Raw genomic sequence first — 18,102 nt, forward strand, 5'->3', positions numbered from 1 at the left:
ATTTCTCAAAGGCAGGATGACTGCCAATGTGACTTAGCAAATTAGTGGCAGAGCTAGGAATAAAGCACAAATCTCTTGTCTTCCACCTGGTATTCTTTCTACTACCCCACTACCCTTATCTGTGGATTAGGAACTATACCAGAAAGGATAAATGGTTTCACTCTTTCAAAACAATTTAGAAATTATCTTCCATTCTAGTGTTTGTAACTTATTACTCAAAGAAAATATGTAATACTAGGGATCTAATATATCCTAATCTACAGATGAATTCTTTAACTGGTAAATTATCAATTTAAATTTCTTTGAACTATGCTTACAGTTGTACTATCCAATGCTGTGTTCAATCTAAACACCTTCAAAATAAAAGTAAATATTACATATATAATAATTCATTTATCGAAACGAATATATAAAATACTTGATTTCTGGGAATTTCGACTTGAAAATAATAAACCATATCCACAACTTGACAACTCATAAAATTTCAATTCAAATCACCCACACAAAGCTAAATAAATATCCAATGAATAATAATGTTTTTAGAAAAAGCCAAGTGAATATATTTTTGGAAAGATGATAGAGAAGTGCATCTTCTATAATCACTTGATCAGAAGTATAGCTTCATTCACAAATACATAAGAGTCAAAATTAACAGAAAAATTAATGAGCAGTAAGAACGCTTTTTGGCTGCAGTTACATGTTTGGGTTTACTTATAAAATTTATTTATTTATTTATTTATTTATTAAAAGATTTTACTTATTTAACAGAGAGAGAGAGATCACAAGTATTCAGAGAGACAGGCAGAGAGAGAGGGAAAAGCAGGCTCCCCGCCGAGCAGAGAGCGAGCCCCATGCAGGGCTCGATCTCAGGATCTTGAGATCATGACCTGAGCCGAAGGCAGAGGCTTAATCCACTGAGCCACCCAGGTGCCCCTACTTACAAAAATTTATATATGAAGTTTTCTATCCTGATAGTTTTATAATTATAGTCTTCATGCTAGGACATGTCACTTTTTTCCACAATTATGATGAAGCTAAGTAATTAGAATTGAAAATTTGGAGTCATTCATTTGGCATTTTGTAACTTTACATAATTTGCTTAACATGTGTTTGACTTTGGTTCATCAAAAACAGAAAAATGTAAAACAATGTAAAAAAAATCACAGTTTTCTTCTTAATTCTTAATTATTTACAAGTAGGCAGTTTAGTACAGGAATAAACTCTTTAAGAAAACTTTGATTTCTAAAAATTATATACTCATTTGAGGTAAATATATAGTGAAACATGCCTGAGGTGTGACTGGTTAGACTGCTATTCATTTTTATGTAACAGTATGAAAATAAATGAAAAGAACTACAAAATACAAATATCTATGTGAAATTTAAAGGAAACTACATATCTTTCAGATTAATTTTAAATTGTATATAGGTAAAGAAAACTTGTTAAAGGAAAATATTTTGTATGAATCACTTTATCAAAACTCAAAAACAATAAAACTTACATTGTGAACATAAAGTAAGACTTCTAAAAACCTCTAATACCAAAGAAAGCGAAAGATATTTTTAAAATAAAAAAAACCTATACCATTTATCCAATGTAGAAATCATCATTTATGATAGCATTTAATATAAGCATGACAATGTATTTTTATAGTGTTACAGTTAAGTATTACTACCTAACACCATGGAACACACCTTTATTTTTAGAAGGAGACTGTTTAAAGTTCTTTATATCTGTTGCACAAGTTTTCTCCGTTCCAATTCATTTATGAGATGTTTTTACATTATTACCAATGTTATCAATTTTACTTTCTGTGATATGCAGGAGTCAATTCAACTTTGTGTCTGTGCAATCCTTAGCTTTCATTTCTTGGACTGAATCCACTCCTTTCATAGTTTTAATTTCAAAAAGATCTTCAACTAAAATGCAATTTGAATGATTAGCCAAACTATTGTCTCTATCACTTTCAACTAGTTCATTCTTTTCTTCATTTGTATCCATAGGATCATAAAGCTCAGGTGAAAAATAGATAGATTCATCCTCTGCTTCTGTTTCAGAAGCTCTATGTGAGGTGGAAAGTTTAGCTTCTTCACCAACTGGAGACAATTCAGTGTCCGGATCCAGGGCTTCTTCACAGCAGAACAGCTGTTTGGAACCATTTCTTTTAAGATTAGAATCAATCTTTATTGATGAAATAGTGATTTCTGATTGAGGGCATGGTCCAAATGATGCATTTACCATCAGAGCTGAGGACTCACATTTATCAGTGAGTGGCAAAACTGTTTTACATCCCTTTTCTGTTTCAAAAGCCGAAACACTAGAGGCACAGTCTTCTGGTAACCTGAACTTAGGAGCTGCAGTTATAATTTCATCAGTAAGATAATGTCCCAAAGAATTAAAGCTAGACCAGCTAGCTCTCTTTGTCTGTTTGTTGAAGGTTGGGCTTGTAGATCTGGAAATCACAGTATTTTCTGCTTTCACTGCCTGGGGAGACTCTTCCAATAATACAGGATCATCTACAAAAATTTAAGAGTGTTAATTTTCTGCTCCTAACAAATATAATTATTACATTAACATAACTTTTATTAAAAATACTGGCATAACTGTATAGGATCATAATTTAAAGCCCACAACCAATAGCAGCAAGACTTCCATCTTAGAATAGAAAGCACAAAATGTGAACTCTTAAAGGAATCCTAGGCCTCCAGTGATTCTGAGCCCAAGTTATAATGCTGTCTGGTAAACTATCAAATTCCACACCAGGGACCTCAGAAGTGAATGAAAAAAGGAGGGGTAAAAGGAATAGGAAGAAGGCTGAGTAACGAAGGAAACATGCTATAAAAATCTGCCTTGAAAATCCACTAACCAAGGATTGGGAAAAACTAACCTAGATTAATTCCCTAAAGGAAACTGGCAACCACAAACACAAAATTATTTGTTTAAAGTTATAAAACTGGTTAGTACTCAGGCCCAAACTAGAACTTAATGTTTCCTGATTACCAATCTTATGGCCTTGAATTCACTATGACATTTTTTTTTTAAACAACCAGATACTACAAAGTAAATATTTAATACTTGGTATATTAAACTATCGCTTATTAGCTAAAATAATTAAAATGATACCCAATGATATATAGACGACAGTATGGCAAACTTTGTCTACAACTGGCCAGACAGTAAAGATTTTAGGCTTTGTGGCTCATATTGTTACCTGTTGCAACTATTGGTATACCTCCTTTTATTGCACTCTGCTTTACTGCAGATTGCAAATACTGCAACTTTTACAGATTCAGAGTTTGTGGCAACCTTGAATCAAGCAAGCCTACAAGCAACATTTTTCTAAAAGCACTTGCTTACTTCATATCTCTATCACATTTTGGTAATTCTTGCAGTATTTCAAACTTTTTCATTATTATTTTATTTGTTATGGTCATCTGTGATCAGTGATCTTTGATGTTACTATTGTAATTATTTTGGGGCATTGTAAATCACATCCATTTAAGATAGTGAACTTAACAGACAAATGTGTATATGCTGACTGCTCCACTGACCAGCTGTTCCCCCAACTCCTGCCCTTTCCTCAGGCTTCCCTATTTCCTGAGATACAACAATATTAAAATCAGGCCAATTAATAATCCTACAATGGCCTCTAAGTGTCAAAGTGAAAGGAAGAGTTACGCTTCTCTCACTTTATTTATTTTTGTCTCTCACTTAAAATCAAAAGTTAGAAATGATATGGTTAGTGAGGAAGACATGTTGAAACTAAAACAGACCAAAGAGTAATTTTGACTTTCAAGTTTTATTATTTAAGAAATATATTTTTGGGGGCACCTGGGTGGCACAGTCAGTTTAAGTGTCTGACTCTTGGTTTCGGCTCAGCTCATAATCTCAGGGTCATGAGATCAAGTACTACATTGGGCTCTGTGCTCAACACAGAATCTGCTTGGGAGTCTCTCTCTCTCTCCCTCTGCTCCTCCTGCTCGTGTTCTCTCTTTAAAATAAATAAATAAATCTAAAAAAAAAAAGAGAGAGAGAGAATACATTTTTGTAAGGCAACAGATGCCACAGATAGGATTCCTTTGATTAATCTAGGCAAAAAAAAAAAAAAAAAAAAAATTGAAAACCTTCTGGAGAGGATTCACCATTCCCAATGCCAGTAAGAACACTCATGATTCATGGGAAGAGGTCAAAATATTAACATCAAGAGGAATTTGGAAGTCACCCGGTGGGTGACTTTGAGTGATTCAAGACTTCAGTAGAGATGTAATAGAAGTAGCAAGAGAATTAGAATTAGAAGGGAAGCTTGAAAATGTGACTGAATTTCTGCCATCTCATAAAAAAACTTTAATGGAAGAGGAACTGCTTCTTATACATGAGCAAAGAAAGTGGTTTCTTGAAATAAAATCTACTCCCAGTGAAGATCTGTGAAAATTGTTGAAATGACTACAAAGAATTTAGAATATGACATAAACAGTTAATAAAGTAGCAGCAGCATTTGAGAGGACTGGCTCCTTTTTGAAAGTTCTACTTTTGAATAAAATAGTATCACAAGCTATAGAGAGATCATTCATTAAAGGAAGAGTCAATTGATGTGGCAAACTTCACTGGGGTCTTTTTTAAAGAGATTTTGACACCTACCCCAGCCTTCAGCAAATGCCACCCTGATCAGTTAGCAGCCATTAACCATGAGGCATGACCTTCCACCAGCAAAAAGATTATGGTATGTTGAAACCTCAGATGGTATTTTTTTTTGCAACGAAGTATTTTTACATTGGGGTATTTTAAATTATACATTATTTTTTAAGACATGATGTTATTACACACTTAAGAGACTACAATATAATGTAAACATAACTTTTAGATGTACTATGAAACCAAAAAATTCATTTGAATTGCTTTATTGTGATATTTGCTTTATTGTGGTGGTCTAGAACCAAACCACAATATCTCTGAGGTATGTATGTACTCAATTACGCTGTTTGGGTGCAAAACATACTATGACTAGACTCTGCTGTTGTGTACCATATATAATTGAATGGATGTGACTATGTTCCATTAAACTTGATTCACAAAAACAGATGGCCAAATTTGGTACATAAGCCACAGTTTGCTAATCTCTGACATAGGCTATTAAACTGTAATATATATATTTGAAGATTTATTTATTTACTTGAGAGAGAGTGCACACAAAAGAGGGGGGAAGGGCAGAGGGAGGGAGAGAGAATCTCAAGGAGACTCCTTGCTGAGTGTAGAGCCCTAAATGGGGCTTGATCTCACGATCCTGAGATCATGACCTGAGCCAAAATCAAGAGTTGGATGTTCAACTGACTGAGCTACCCAGGCGCCCCTCTAATATATTAAAAAAAAAAAAATTTTTTTTTATCAATTAGAATATATGACTCTCACTCCCCTAAACTAAGAAATTCATGTAAGAGAAGTATCTATAAATTAGACCAATTTTTAATATAGCCTTTAGGAAAACATGTACCATTTATATAGTATTTTACCATACTATGATATTTATCATCTTATTAGATCTTTACAGCCCAGCTTGAGGGACAGGTATGCAGAGATTCCTTTTTCTATTAGGATTCAAAAAAGTTAAGTGACTTGCTCATTGTCAAAAAGCTAGGTAGTGGCAAACCTGGTAAATGGAAAATATGCTTAGGTCTCTCTTTTTTTTTTTAAGATTTTATTTATTTATTTGACAGACAGAGATCATAACTAGGCAGAGAAGCAGGCAGAGAGAGAGGGGGAAGCAGGCTCCCTGCTGAGCAGAGAGCCTGGTATGGGGCTCGATCCCAGGACCCTGGGATCATGACCTGAGCCGAAGGCAGAGGCTTTAACTCACTGAGCCACCCAGGCACCCCTATGCTTAGGTCTCTTGATAAAAGTGTGTTCCCATCCCAATATACCACACTATTTCATTATTTTATGATAACACCTATTTCAGACCAATACGTTTAAGGAAATTAATCTATAGCACAATAAATATCATTTCTATCATTTCACTAGATATAACAAAAGACTTCTCTATCAAATGTAAATAGGCAAAACTTTCCAAACCTCTTTCCTTTCTAGAGATGATGCCTCTTGGTAGAGATGGACTTCTAGTTATTTTATGACACTGTTGTTCATGGACACACGCTTTTGCTTCATCTTTCCTAGGATTTTCTGGTGCTAGATGACTTGTCACTTCTGATAAGTAACTTAAACTACTGTCCTTCAAACAGGTCACTTCAAGTGTAGACTCACTGTCCTGTATAAACTTTCTGTCCTCTCTGGATACATCAATGACCTTTTGATGTTTTTTGGAAAATTCAGCCAAGGACTCCAGTGCACTCTCAAAAGTTGAATGGTGCTGAATCTGCTGCCGTACCCATTTAGAAAGTCCTAAGGAAAAAAGTAAACCCAAGGAAGATATTATGTATTAAGAATACACTTAGATAATTTTTCTAATGAAGTAATCCACATGAATCTAGGATATATAGAATGATTCTCAATATTTTTCCTGCCTAAACAACTTCACATGTACACTATGCTCATGTATGAGTAACATTTTTCTTTATATGCACTGATTACCAACTGGAGGGAGGGAAGAGGCAGTGGGAGTAGACTGGAAAGAGAGAAATGTATTATTATCAGTTTAGAATAACTGGGGAAATAAGGCAAATTTTAATTTCATCATAATTCCCCACAAATATTGCTTACATTTTAATTTTAGGGAAATTAGAAGTTGTAAATAACATAGTCTTTCATTCCAACTTTGATTTCTTCCATGAAAATAAATTCAAGATGCCAGTCTCATAGGTTTTTTTGTTGCCCTTCTCCCTCAATTCCAAATATGTCTTAAACTATCCTAGGAATGAAAGGAATAACAATGTTATTAGGGACAAACTGTGTCCTGTTTGAAAATTTATTATATAATTATTTTTTAATATATAAATAATCAAGTTGTAACGGATGTGATTTGACCTGTAACATGTGAAAAGTGTACAACCCTGAACCATGTTGAAAGTATAAGGTGTTTTGTTTCATTTCAGAATGAAATTCAAAATCAGGTATCTGGACTTTTAAAAGAAAATAAATATTCTCTTCCGGTGTTACTAAAACGATCATCATCTTCTGAAGTAGTTTAAAAAGTCACTATGGTATTTTAAGTTAAAAGAAAAATAAGATAGGGCTTCAAGTTGTGATACATTCATTTCAAACACATTCCTTTGCTTTTATTTTAATGGAGCTTTTCTATATTTAATGTAAATTGAATTGAGTTCTATAGTTAACACAAATTGAATTTAAACAAAGACTAGCCATCAAAAGGAATTTGTATGTTGTTGTGCTATTATTGTCTAGATAAGACTTCACATTTTTATGAATCTCAGAAAAAATGAATAAAAACCATACAGAAATAATGAAAAATTCTTAATTTAAAAAATCTCTTGGGGGCACCTGGCTGGCTCAGTAGGGGCATGTGACTTGATCTTGGGGTTGTAAGTTCTAGCCCCACGTTGGGTGTGGAGATTACTTAAAAATAAAATCCTAAAAAAAAAAAAAAAAAAAAATCTCTCGGCAAATCTGAACCATCAGGGAAAAATTTAACTTCAAGATTTTTTTTTTTTTTTTAAAGATTTATTTATTTGACAGACAGAGATCACAAGTAGGCAGAGAGGCAGGCAGAGAGAGAGGGAGGAAGCAGCTCCCCGCTGGGCAGAAAGCCCAATGCGAGGCTCGATCCAGGACCCTGGGATCATGACCTGAGCCGAAGGCAGAGGCTTAACCCACCGAGCCACCCAGGTGCCCCTAACTTCAAGATTTTAAAATTAGAAAAACTTGTTTTCAAATTTTGCATTTTTTTTAGTTGAAGTATAGTTGACAAGAAGAATATTAATTTTTTGAAGATTTTATTTTTAAGTGATCTCTAAACCCAATATGGGGCTTGAAGTTACAACCCCAAGATCAAGAATCCTATGTTCTGTCTACTGAACAGCCAGGTGCACCTAGAAAAACATTTTGAGTAAGCACTTCCCTTAAAGTTATTTTTGTTTGCTTGGGGAAAATAATTATACTGATTAAACATGAAACTTTCTAAAATTGAAGAATTTTAGTATTATAGTCATTTCTTTCATGTTTCGAACTTTCTGTAATCAAAGAAAGCTTTTCAGTGTAAAATGTCAGGTTGCTTTTGAAAACTCAAAGAATCTGAGCTCCACCTGCTGACTAAACATAGCACTTAACATTTTGCTTTTAGTTATGTCTGGACCTAAGCTCAATGGCTTGCTTTACATGGAAAGGGCAGAAAAGAGTACTTTAATCCAGGTGGATACATTTTAATACCAAACCAAATATTAGGCTCTGAAATAGAAAGAGTCCATACCCACAGGTAGCTAATCCAAAAGAAACTTAAAATTTTGTATCTCTTTATCATAGTATGGTATGAACTTCCTAGCTCTAAATATAATAAAGATGTAAGTATTTCCAACAGTTCTTTAATAACAGATGGATTCCTGGTATTGACTCTAAAGGGATGGTGTGACTGCTGGATAAAAACTATAGGCATATCATATTTGTTCATCTGAGTGGGGAAAAAATGACCATCTACTTCATCTTGAGGCCTACAGCGGTACTTTTTTTTCTTTTAGAAAATATTAGCTCTAACTAACATGAACTATAGAACAGCTGAAGCATTTCTAAACAATTAACAAACTTCAGTATAATCTAGAATGAAAGAATAAAAAATCCTAAGCAGCCAAAGGAAATGTGCTTAAGTGCTTAACTGTAAAAACTTATTTCTTGGAAAATTCCTGCGAACAGCCTTATCCCTGATAATGCTAAATAAATTATTATTCTGTTACTTAATTAAATCCCACATTCTATGAAATTAAAGGATCCTAACTGATATGTTAGTAACTAACCAACTCCTCTATAGAGATTTTTTTAAAATACATAAGTATTAAATGCTAGATTTCCCATCAATGTGAATTTTTCCATGTTTGATCTAATAATTCAAATTCTGTCCAAAATTTTTCTTTAAGACTAGCAGTTATTAAATACCAAAAATTGTTAGTAATTCTTACTCTAAGCCCAGCTGCAACTCTTACCAGATATATATCGACTGGGATTACTCCTGAAGCGATCATCCACTAGAATAAGAGCTCCCCAATCATTTTTGTGTCGAATACACCTATTAAAAAAAAATGGGAGAAAAATCAAACAAAAATGACTTTGAAAATAAAAGCCAACAGGGTGGCTGGGTGTGACAGTTGATTTAAGCGTCTGGCTCTTGGTTTCATCTTAGCTAGTGATCTCAGGGTTGTGAGATCGTACCCCACACCAGGCTCTATCCTCAGTGTGGATTCTACTTGAGAGTCTTTCTTCCTCTTTCACTCCTAAGATCACCTATGTTGTTATGGTGCATTATTCTTTTAACGGATTGTTGGATTTGGTTTGCTAAAATATTTTTTAATTTTAAAAATTATTCAAGGGGTGCCTGGGTAGCTCAGTTGATTAAGTGTCTGACTCTTGATTTCAGCTCAGGTCATAATCTCAGGGTTGTGAGATTGAGCCCTGCAACAGGCTCTGTACTCAGTGGGTAATCTGCTTGGGATCTTCTCTCTTGAGATCTCCTTCTCCTTCTGCCCCTCCTCCTCATGCTCTTTCTCTAAAATAATAAATAAATCTTAAAAAATTACTTTAAAAAGTGTACAATTTGGTGATTTTTAATACATTTAAAGTTGTGTAACCTACACCACTATCCATCACATATTTTTATGTTACCAAAAGAATCCCAGTGTCCACTAGTCACTCCCAATTATCCAACTATTCCCCTTATTCTCTGGCAATCATGAATACATTTGCTGTCTCCTTAATTTACCTATTTTGGAAATTTCATATAACTGGAATTATGCAACATATGGCATATTGTGTCTGGCTTCTTTCATTTACACGATGCTTTCAAGGCTACTTCTATTGTGTATCAGTACTTCATTCCTTTTTACAGCTGAATAATATTCATCATATTCATCCATTCATAAGTTAATGGGCATTTGAGTTGTTTCCACCTTTTGAGTATTATGAATAATGCCACTATGAACATTTGGGTACAAATTCTCATATGAACCCAACTAGGAGTGGAATTGCTGGGTTGTAAAGAATTCAATGTTTAACTTTTTGAGGAGCTGCCATGCTTTTTTTCCTGGAGCACTTGCACAATTATACATTTCTGTCAGCTTTGTGTGAGATTTCCTATTTCTCCATACCTCCACCAACCCTTATTATCCATCTTTTTCATTATATGTACTCTAAGAAGTATGAAGTATCATTTCACTGTGGTTTTAATTTGCATTTCTCTAATAAATGGTGATACTGGGCATCTTTTCATGTGCACACTGGCCACTTGTGTATCTCTTTTGGAGCAATGCTTATTCAAATTATTGGTCCACTTTTAAACTGCATTGTTTCTTCTCATGGTTGACTTATAAGAGTTCTTTATATATCTGGATACTAAACCCTTATCATACACACTTTTTGCAAATATTTCCTCCCATGCATGAATTCTTTTCCATTTTTTAGTAGTGTTCTTCGAAGAACAAAAGTTTTAACTTTGAAAAGCCCAATTTATCTAATTTTTTTAGTTGTGCTATTGATGTCAGATTTAAGAAACCACTGCCTAGTCCAAGACAAGAAGATTTACACCTTGTTAGTCTTTGACCCATTTTGAATTTTTTTAAAAAAGATTTTATTTATTTATTTGACAGACAGAGATCACAAGTAGGCAGAGAGGCAGGCAGAGAGAGAGGAAGGGAAGCAGGCTCCCTGCTGAGCAGAGAGCCTGACACGGGGCTCGATCCCAGGACCCTGGGATCACGACCTGAGCCGAAGGCAGAGGCTTTAACTCACTGAGCCACCCAGGCACCCCTTGAATTAACTTTTGTATATAGTGTGAAGAAGGGCATTACCTTCATTCTTTTGCATGTGATATCCAGTTATCCCAACACCGTTAAAAAGATTTTTTTCCCTATTGAATTGTCTTAGCACATTTTTTGGGGTGGGAGGTGGCTTAAACAATAGGAATTTTGTCCTCATATTTTTTGAGGCTGGGAAGTACAAGAAAGAGGCGTGAACTGATTTAGTTCCCTGGTAAAGCTCTCCTCCTGGCTTGCAGATGCCAGCCATCTCACTGTGTCCTCACATGGATGGGGGTTAGAAGAAGGAGAGGAAGAGAGAGATGACCAAGTTATCTGGTATCTCTTCTTATAAGGGTACCAATCCCATCATGAGGGCCCCACCTGTATGACCTCATCTAAACCTAATTATCTTCCAAAGGCCTCATCTCCAAATAGCATTATATTGCAGATTAGGGTTTCAACATATGAAGTTGAGGGGGACACAATTCAGTCCATGGCAGGAAATAAGAAAATTATATAGTATATGAGATGGTACTAAGTATTAAGGAAAAAAATAAAAAGGGAAAGAGAACAGGGAATGTTGGTAGGGGGTGCTAAATTTTAAACACAGTGATATTGAGCAGTGAGAAAACATCAATTGAATAAAGATTCTTCAAAGGTAAAGGAATGAACTGTGTATATATGTGGAAGGGGAAGTGTTCTAGCTGAGAGAAATTCAAGTGCAAAGGTCCTGGAGCAAGAGCTTACCTGACATAGTCAGGAAACAGCAAGGATCACAATATACCTTTTTCAGTGTGGCCTCTTCTCTCCCTTTAGTTGTGGAGTTTGTTTTGTCAGTGTTCAGGTTGATTTATGGGGTATTTGAGATGATTTGGTAGTTATCTAGTTGTGTTTATGAGACAAGACAAACCTAGAGTTCTCCTACTCCTCTGTCATCTTCTCTTCCTTCTGTCTTGACACTTTTGTCAAAAACCAACTCACTGAGATATGGGGGTTTGTTTCTGGACCTTCGATTCAACTCCTGTTTTCTGTATGTCTATATTATGCCAGTACAACACAGTCTCGATTATTGTAGCATTGCAATAAGTTTGAAGTTGAGAACTGCCAGTTCTCCAATTTTGTTCTTTTTTAAGATTTTTGTGACTATTCTTAGTTTCCTTCTTTTTTTTTTTTTTTTTTAAGATTTTACTTACTTATTTGACAGACAGAGATCACAAGTAGGCAGAGAGGCAGGCAGAGAGAGAGAGAGGGAAGCAGGCTCCCTGCAGAGCAGAGAGCCCGATGCGGGGCTCGATCCCAGGACCCTGGGATCATGACCTGAGCCAAAGGCAGAGGCTTTAACCTACTGAGCCACCCAGGTGCCTATTCTTAGTTTCTTTCAATTTCCATGTGAATTATAGGATCAGTTTCTCAATTCCTGCAAGAAATCAGTCTGGTATTTTGGGATTGCACTAAATCTCTGCAGATCAATTTGCGGAAACATTATCTTAACAATAAATCTTCCAGTCCCTGGAATTCTTCCATTTATTTAAAACTTTCTTTCAACAATGTTTTATAGCTTTTAGTGTATAAATCTTGCATTTCTTTTGTTAAAATTACTCCTAAGTAACTTATTCTTCTTGATGCTATTGCAAATGAAAAATTTTAAATTTATTTTTATTGAAATATAGTTGATACACAGCTTTATGTTAGTTTCAGGTTTACAACATAGTGATTTAACAAATCTATATGTTATACTATGCTTATGCCAAATGTAGCTACTTTTTGTCACCATATAAAACTATTACATTATGTAAATGGAACCTCTTAATTTCATTTTTGGGCTGTTTATTCCCTCTGTATACAAAGTGATTGATTTTTGTATACTGAATGTTTCTTGTAACTTACTGTACTTGTTTACTAGCTCTAACAGTTATATTTTATGGGTACAGGATTTCCATGTAGAATATCATGTCATTTGCAAATTTTAAGATAATTTTATTTCCTTTCCAATCAAAATACTTTTTTTTCCCCCCTTGACTAATTGCCCCATGTAGAACCTCTAATACAATACTGAATACAAGTGGTGAGAGTGGACATCCTTATCTTGTTATCAAACACATCAGGGCAAAGATTCAGGTGCCCCAATGTTACATATTCTTGATGAAGTGTAAGTTTATTATAGAATATTTATTGTCTCAGGATGCCTGGGTGGCTCAGTTGGTTAAGCATCTACCTTTGGCTCAGGTCGTGATCCCAAGGTCCTGCATCTGGCTCCTTGCACAGTGGGGTGCATGCTTCCCCTCTGCCTGCCACTCACTCTTTCTCTCCTTCTCTCTCTGACAAATGAACAAAATCTTTTAAAAAAAGGGATATTTGGGTGCCTGCATGGCTTAGTGGGTTAAAGCCTCTGCCTTTGGCTCAGGTCATGATCTCAGGGTCCTGGGATCGAGCCCCACATTGGGCTCTCTGCTCAGTGGGGAGCCTGCTTCCAGCTCTCTCTGCCTGCCTCTCTGCCTACTTGTGATCTCTCTCTCTCTATGTCAAATAAATAAATAAATAAATAAAATCTGGGGGGGGAAAAAAGGAATATTTATTGTCTCTATTAACAATTCTTGTCTTAACGTCCATTTTGTCTGATGTCTGTATAATCAACCAGCTTGCTTGTTTACTGTTTGCATATTAAGTCTTTTCCCATCTGCGTACCTTAATCTATACGTGTGCATCTGTGTGCTTAACTAGAGTGTTTCTCTTATAAGCAGAATATAGATGCGTCATTATGTTTTTTCAAAATCGGGGTTGTGAGATGGAGCCCCATGTCAGGTTCTGCCCTCAGCAGTCTGCTTGGGATTCTCTCCCCTTCTCCCAACCCTTCCTGTTTGTGTTCTCTCTAAAATAAATAAATAAATCTTTTAAAAAATAAAGTTTTATTTATTTATTGGGGGGCGGGGAGAATCCTCAAGCAGACTCCACACTGAGCACAGAGCCCGACCTGGGGCTCTATCCCAGGATCTTGGGATCATGACCTGAGCTGAAATCAAGAGTCAGATGCTTAGCCGGCTGAGCCACTCTGGCACCCCGTGTGCACAATAGATATTTTTATGTATCATGTTAATTTCTTCTCATTTTTTATTATTTTGAGTTATTTTCTTTGTGGCTGCTTTAACACTTTAACTTATAACAATCTTATATGGATTAATACCCATTTAATTTCAATAGTATACAAATTATAAAGTATATTATACAAAATATAATTTCAATAGTATACAAAAATGTTGTTCCTATCTAATTCTGTGACTGCGCAATGTTTTTTCATTTCAACCTGAACAGGATCCCTTGTAGTATTTCTGGTAGCATACGTTTTCTGGACATTAATTCTCTCAGTTTTTGTTTATTTGGGAATATCTTACTTTCTCCTTCATTTTTGAAGGACAGTTTTGTTAAATATAACACACTTTGTTGACAGTCCTTTTCTTTAAATATGTCAGTCCATTGCCTTCTGTTCTCCATAGTTTTCAATAAGAAACATGCTAAAATTATTGAGGATGTCTTATAAGGAGTTGTTTTTCTCTTGCTGTTTTCTAGATTCTTTGTCTTTTAGTAGTTTGATTATGACATGTCTACATATCTTTGATTTTAAATTACTTCAAATTTGTTGGTTTTCTTAGATGTGCAGATTAATGTTTTTCATCAAATTTGGGAAGCTTCCAGCCTTTACTTCTTCAATCAACTAATCTTTCTGTTCCTTTCTCTCTCATCTCCCAAGATTCCCATTATGCATAAATTAGTAGCTTGATGGGATCCTACAAGTCCCTGAGGCTATGCTCATTATTCTTCATTCTTTTCCTCTCTATTCCTCACACTGGATAATCTTAGTTGACTTACCTTTAAGTGAAATGATTCTTCTTCCTGCTCAAAACTGCTGCTGAGTCATGAATTTTTCATTTCAGTTACTGAAATTTTCAAATCCGAAATTTCCATTACATTCTTTAAAAAAATTATTATTGATTCTATCTTCTTTGAAAAAATTCTATTTGGTGAGACATCATTTTCATAGTTTCCTATAGTTCTTTAGATATAATTTCCTTAGTTTTTTGGCTATATTTAAAATAACTTTATACACTAACTACAATGTCTAGACTACCTTAGGAACACTTCTTATTGGTTGCTTTTTCTCATGTGTATGGGATATCCATTCTTCTTTCTTTGCAGATGTCATACTTTTTGTTGAAAAAAGTACATTTTAAATAATACAATGTGGCAACTGTAGAATTCAGATTCTTCCCTCTGCTCAAGGACTTTTGTTGTTGCTGTTGTGACTTTCTAAAAGTAATTCTTTAAAGTCTGTGTCCTATCATGCATTACTATTGCTAGATCAGCTTAGTAGCCAGTTAATGACTAGGCAAAGATTCCTTAAACATCTGTAACCAATATATGTCTCATTTGCCATGAGGCTTTGCACATGTTTTCCAACATGTTTTCGATCCTCAGCCAGGCAGGTAACAACTCTGCCATAGTCTTCACTTCCTGCTTCAACAGAGCCTCAGGGTCAACCAGAGGTGAGAACTTAGGGTCTGCTCAGGTCTTTCCTGAACATGTGTACACCCGTGGTCATATGCACCATGGTACATACAGGCACGGCCCACTAAAGTCTAGGAATATGTCAGAACTTTTAAAACCCCCTATGTATATCTCATTTCCTAGTTTCTCCCACTAGGCTGTTTAGTTAGCTTATTATCTGGCCCAAATTTAGTCATTATCTCAGAATGCTGTGAAATTAAACAATTAATTGCCTGGGTAAGGTCCTAGTCAGGTCATATAAAGATAGCCTTGTGAATAGGGTCTTCCAGGAAATCACCAGTTTCCATAAATGACAATTCTCAAGAAGTAAGTTCCAACCCTTCCCCTGGCTGGCAGATTACTGGCTTTCACCATGATTTAAAACCATTGTGAACTTGAAGAGAGGGAATGGGAGTTGGGCAAGTGAAAATCCCACAATGTGTTCTTAATGAAACTGTGTTCTTAATGAAAAGTCAGCAATTTTCATGAATAAATGTTTCCTGGAATGTTGTAAACTGGTTAATTTACAGTTTTGAAACAGTTCATTCTAATTATTTAGGCTGTTTTCTCATTCCTTTGTTAGAGAATTTTCAGAGGTCTTTAATCTGTAATTTTTGCACATCTCACCCAATTTGTTAATATTTTGTTAAGAATATTTTCACCTATGTTTTTGACAGATATTAGTCTGTAGTCGTCTTTTTTTGTTTTTTATATTGTCTCACTGAGTTTTGGTAAGATAGTGCTGGCCTCATAAAGTAAATTGGGAAGGCTTCTAGCATCTATTTTTTTCAAAGATTTTATTTATTTATTTGAGAGAGAAGGAGAGACAGAATGAGGAGGGGCAGAGGAAAAAACAGACTCCCCACTTAGCAGGGACCCCAAAAATCAATTGAATTGACTATTCAATTTATCTTTTTCATCTTCAGTGAGTTTGGTACTTTGTGGGTTTGAGGGAATTAGTCTATTTTATCTAAGTTGTTGAATATATGCATATAGTATAGTTTTGTCCGTATTATCTTTTTAACATCCAGGGTATATAGTAATATGATTTCTTTTATTCCAGAGATCAGTAGTTTGTGGCTTCCCTTTTTTTGTCAGTTACCTAGAGATTTATCTTTTTAAAATCAATTCTTTTTAGAGTAGGGGCACCTGGATGGTGCAGTTAGTTGAGCATCTAGGTTCTTGGTTTCACCTCAGGTCATGATCTCAGGGACGTGAGATCAAGCCCTGTGTTGGGCTTTGCACTCAGCAGGGAGTCTACTTGGGATTCTCTCTCCTTCTCCCTCTGCACCTCCAACTTGTACTTGCTCTCTCTCTTAAATAAACAAATCTTCTAAAAAAATTAAATCAATTTTTAAATTCTTAGTTTCATTGATTTCCTTTGTTTTCAAATTCATTGATTTATAGTCTTATCTTTATTATTTCCTTTTTTTGTTTGCTCTATATTTATTTTGCTTTTCTTTTCCTAGCTTAAGGTAGAAGTTTACTGATATGAGACCTTTCTTCTTTTTGAAAATAAACAATTATAGAAATTCCCCACTGAGCATTGCTATAGATGCAGCTCAATTATTTAGACATATTTTAATTTTTGATTAGCTCAAAATATTTTCTAATTTTCCTAAGACTTTCTGCTTTACCTATGGATTATTTATAAGTACAGTTTTTTAAAAAAGATTCATCTCTTAGTTTTAGAGAGAGGGGGAGGGGCATGGGAGAGGGAGAAAGAGTCTTAAGCAGACTCTGTGCTGAGTGTGGAGTTGGATACAGGGCTCAAATGCAGGAGGACCTTGAGATCACCAAAAGAATCTAATGCCCAACTGGACTGTGCCACCCAGGTGCCACTAGAAGTAGGTTTTTAATATGATTTCACTCATATGTGGAATTTAAGAAAATGGATGAATATATGGGAGGCAGGAAAAGAGAGAGGAGGAAACAAATCATGAGACTCTTAAGTATAGAGAACAAACTGAGGGCTGATGGAGGGATGAGGGTGATGGGATAGACGGATGATGGGTATTAAGGAGGGCACTTGTTACCATGAGCATATTTATATGTAAATGATGACCCTCTGAACTCTTCTCCTGAAGCCAATATTGAACTGTATGTCAACTAATTACAATTTAAATTAAAAAATTAAAAAATTAAAAAAACTTAAATTACTAGACATTTACTGTAAAAAAATATACATTTTTAATTTCCAAATATTTGGACGTTTTTCTTCTGTCAAGTGTTACTGATTTCTAATTTAATTATTTAATTATATTTTGGTCAGAGAACACACTAGGATTTCAATTCTTTTTAAAAAACATAAAATTTATCATCCAGGATATGGTCTATATTGATAAATGTTCCTTGTGCACCTGGAAAAATGTTTATTCTAACATTGTTGCATGGAGTGCTCTATAGTATCAATTCAATCCAGCTGGTTAATAACATTGTTCAAGTCTTCTGTGTCTTTATTGGTTTTCTGTCTATTCCTTCTATTAATGAGAGAGGAAATGAAATCTTCAACTATGCTTGTGGATTCATCTATTTCTCTGTTCAGATATGTTATTGCATCATATATTTTGAAGCTCTGTTTTTAGGTGCATACACATAAAGGACTATTGTATCTTATTGGTAAATTGACCCTTTCATCACTTTATAATTTTCATTCTTT

General features: G+C 34.9%; 1 protein-coding gene across 1 annotated transcript in view; it reads right to left on the bottom strand.

Moving 5' to 3' along the window:
* Positions 1–745: 745 nt before the first annotated feature.
* Positions 746–18,102, bottom strand: part of BRIP1 (BRCA1 interacting DNA helicase 1) — a 182,975-nt gene continuing 165,618 nt past the window's right edge. Inside the window, exons 18-20 of the mRNA XM_080825921.1 lie at positions 9,099–9,181; positions 6,067–6,393; positions 746–2,516 (exon numbers count right to left, since the gene is read on the bottom strand). Coding sequence (XP_080682047.1) covers positions 1,828–2,516; positions 6,067–6,393; positions 9,099–9,181 — 1,099 coding nt within the window. The 3' untranslated portion in view covers positions 746–1,827. The remainder of the gene's footprint in view (positions 2,517–6,066; positions 6,394–9,098; positions 9,182–18,102) is intronic.

The sequence above is a fragment of the Martes martes genome, assembly GCF_963455335.1.
Source record: "Martes martes genome assembly, chromosome: 16".
NCBI lineage: Eukaryota > Metazoa > Chordata > Mammalia > Carnivora > Mustelidae > Martes > Martes martes.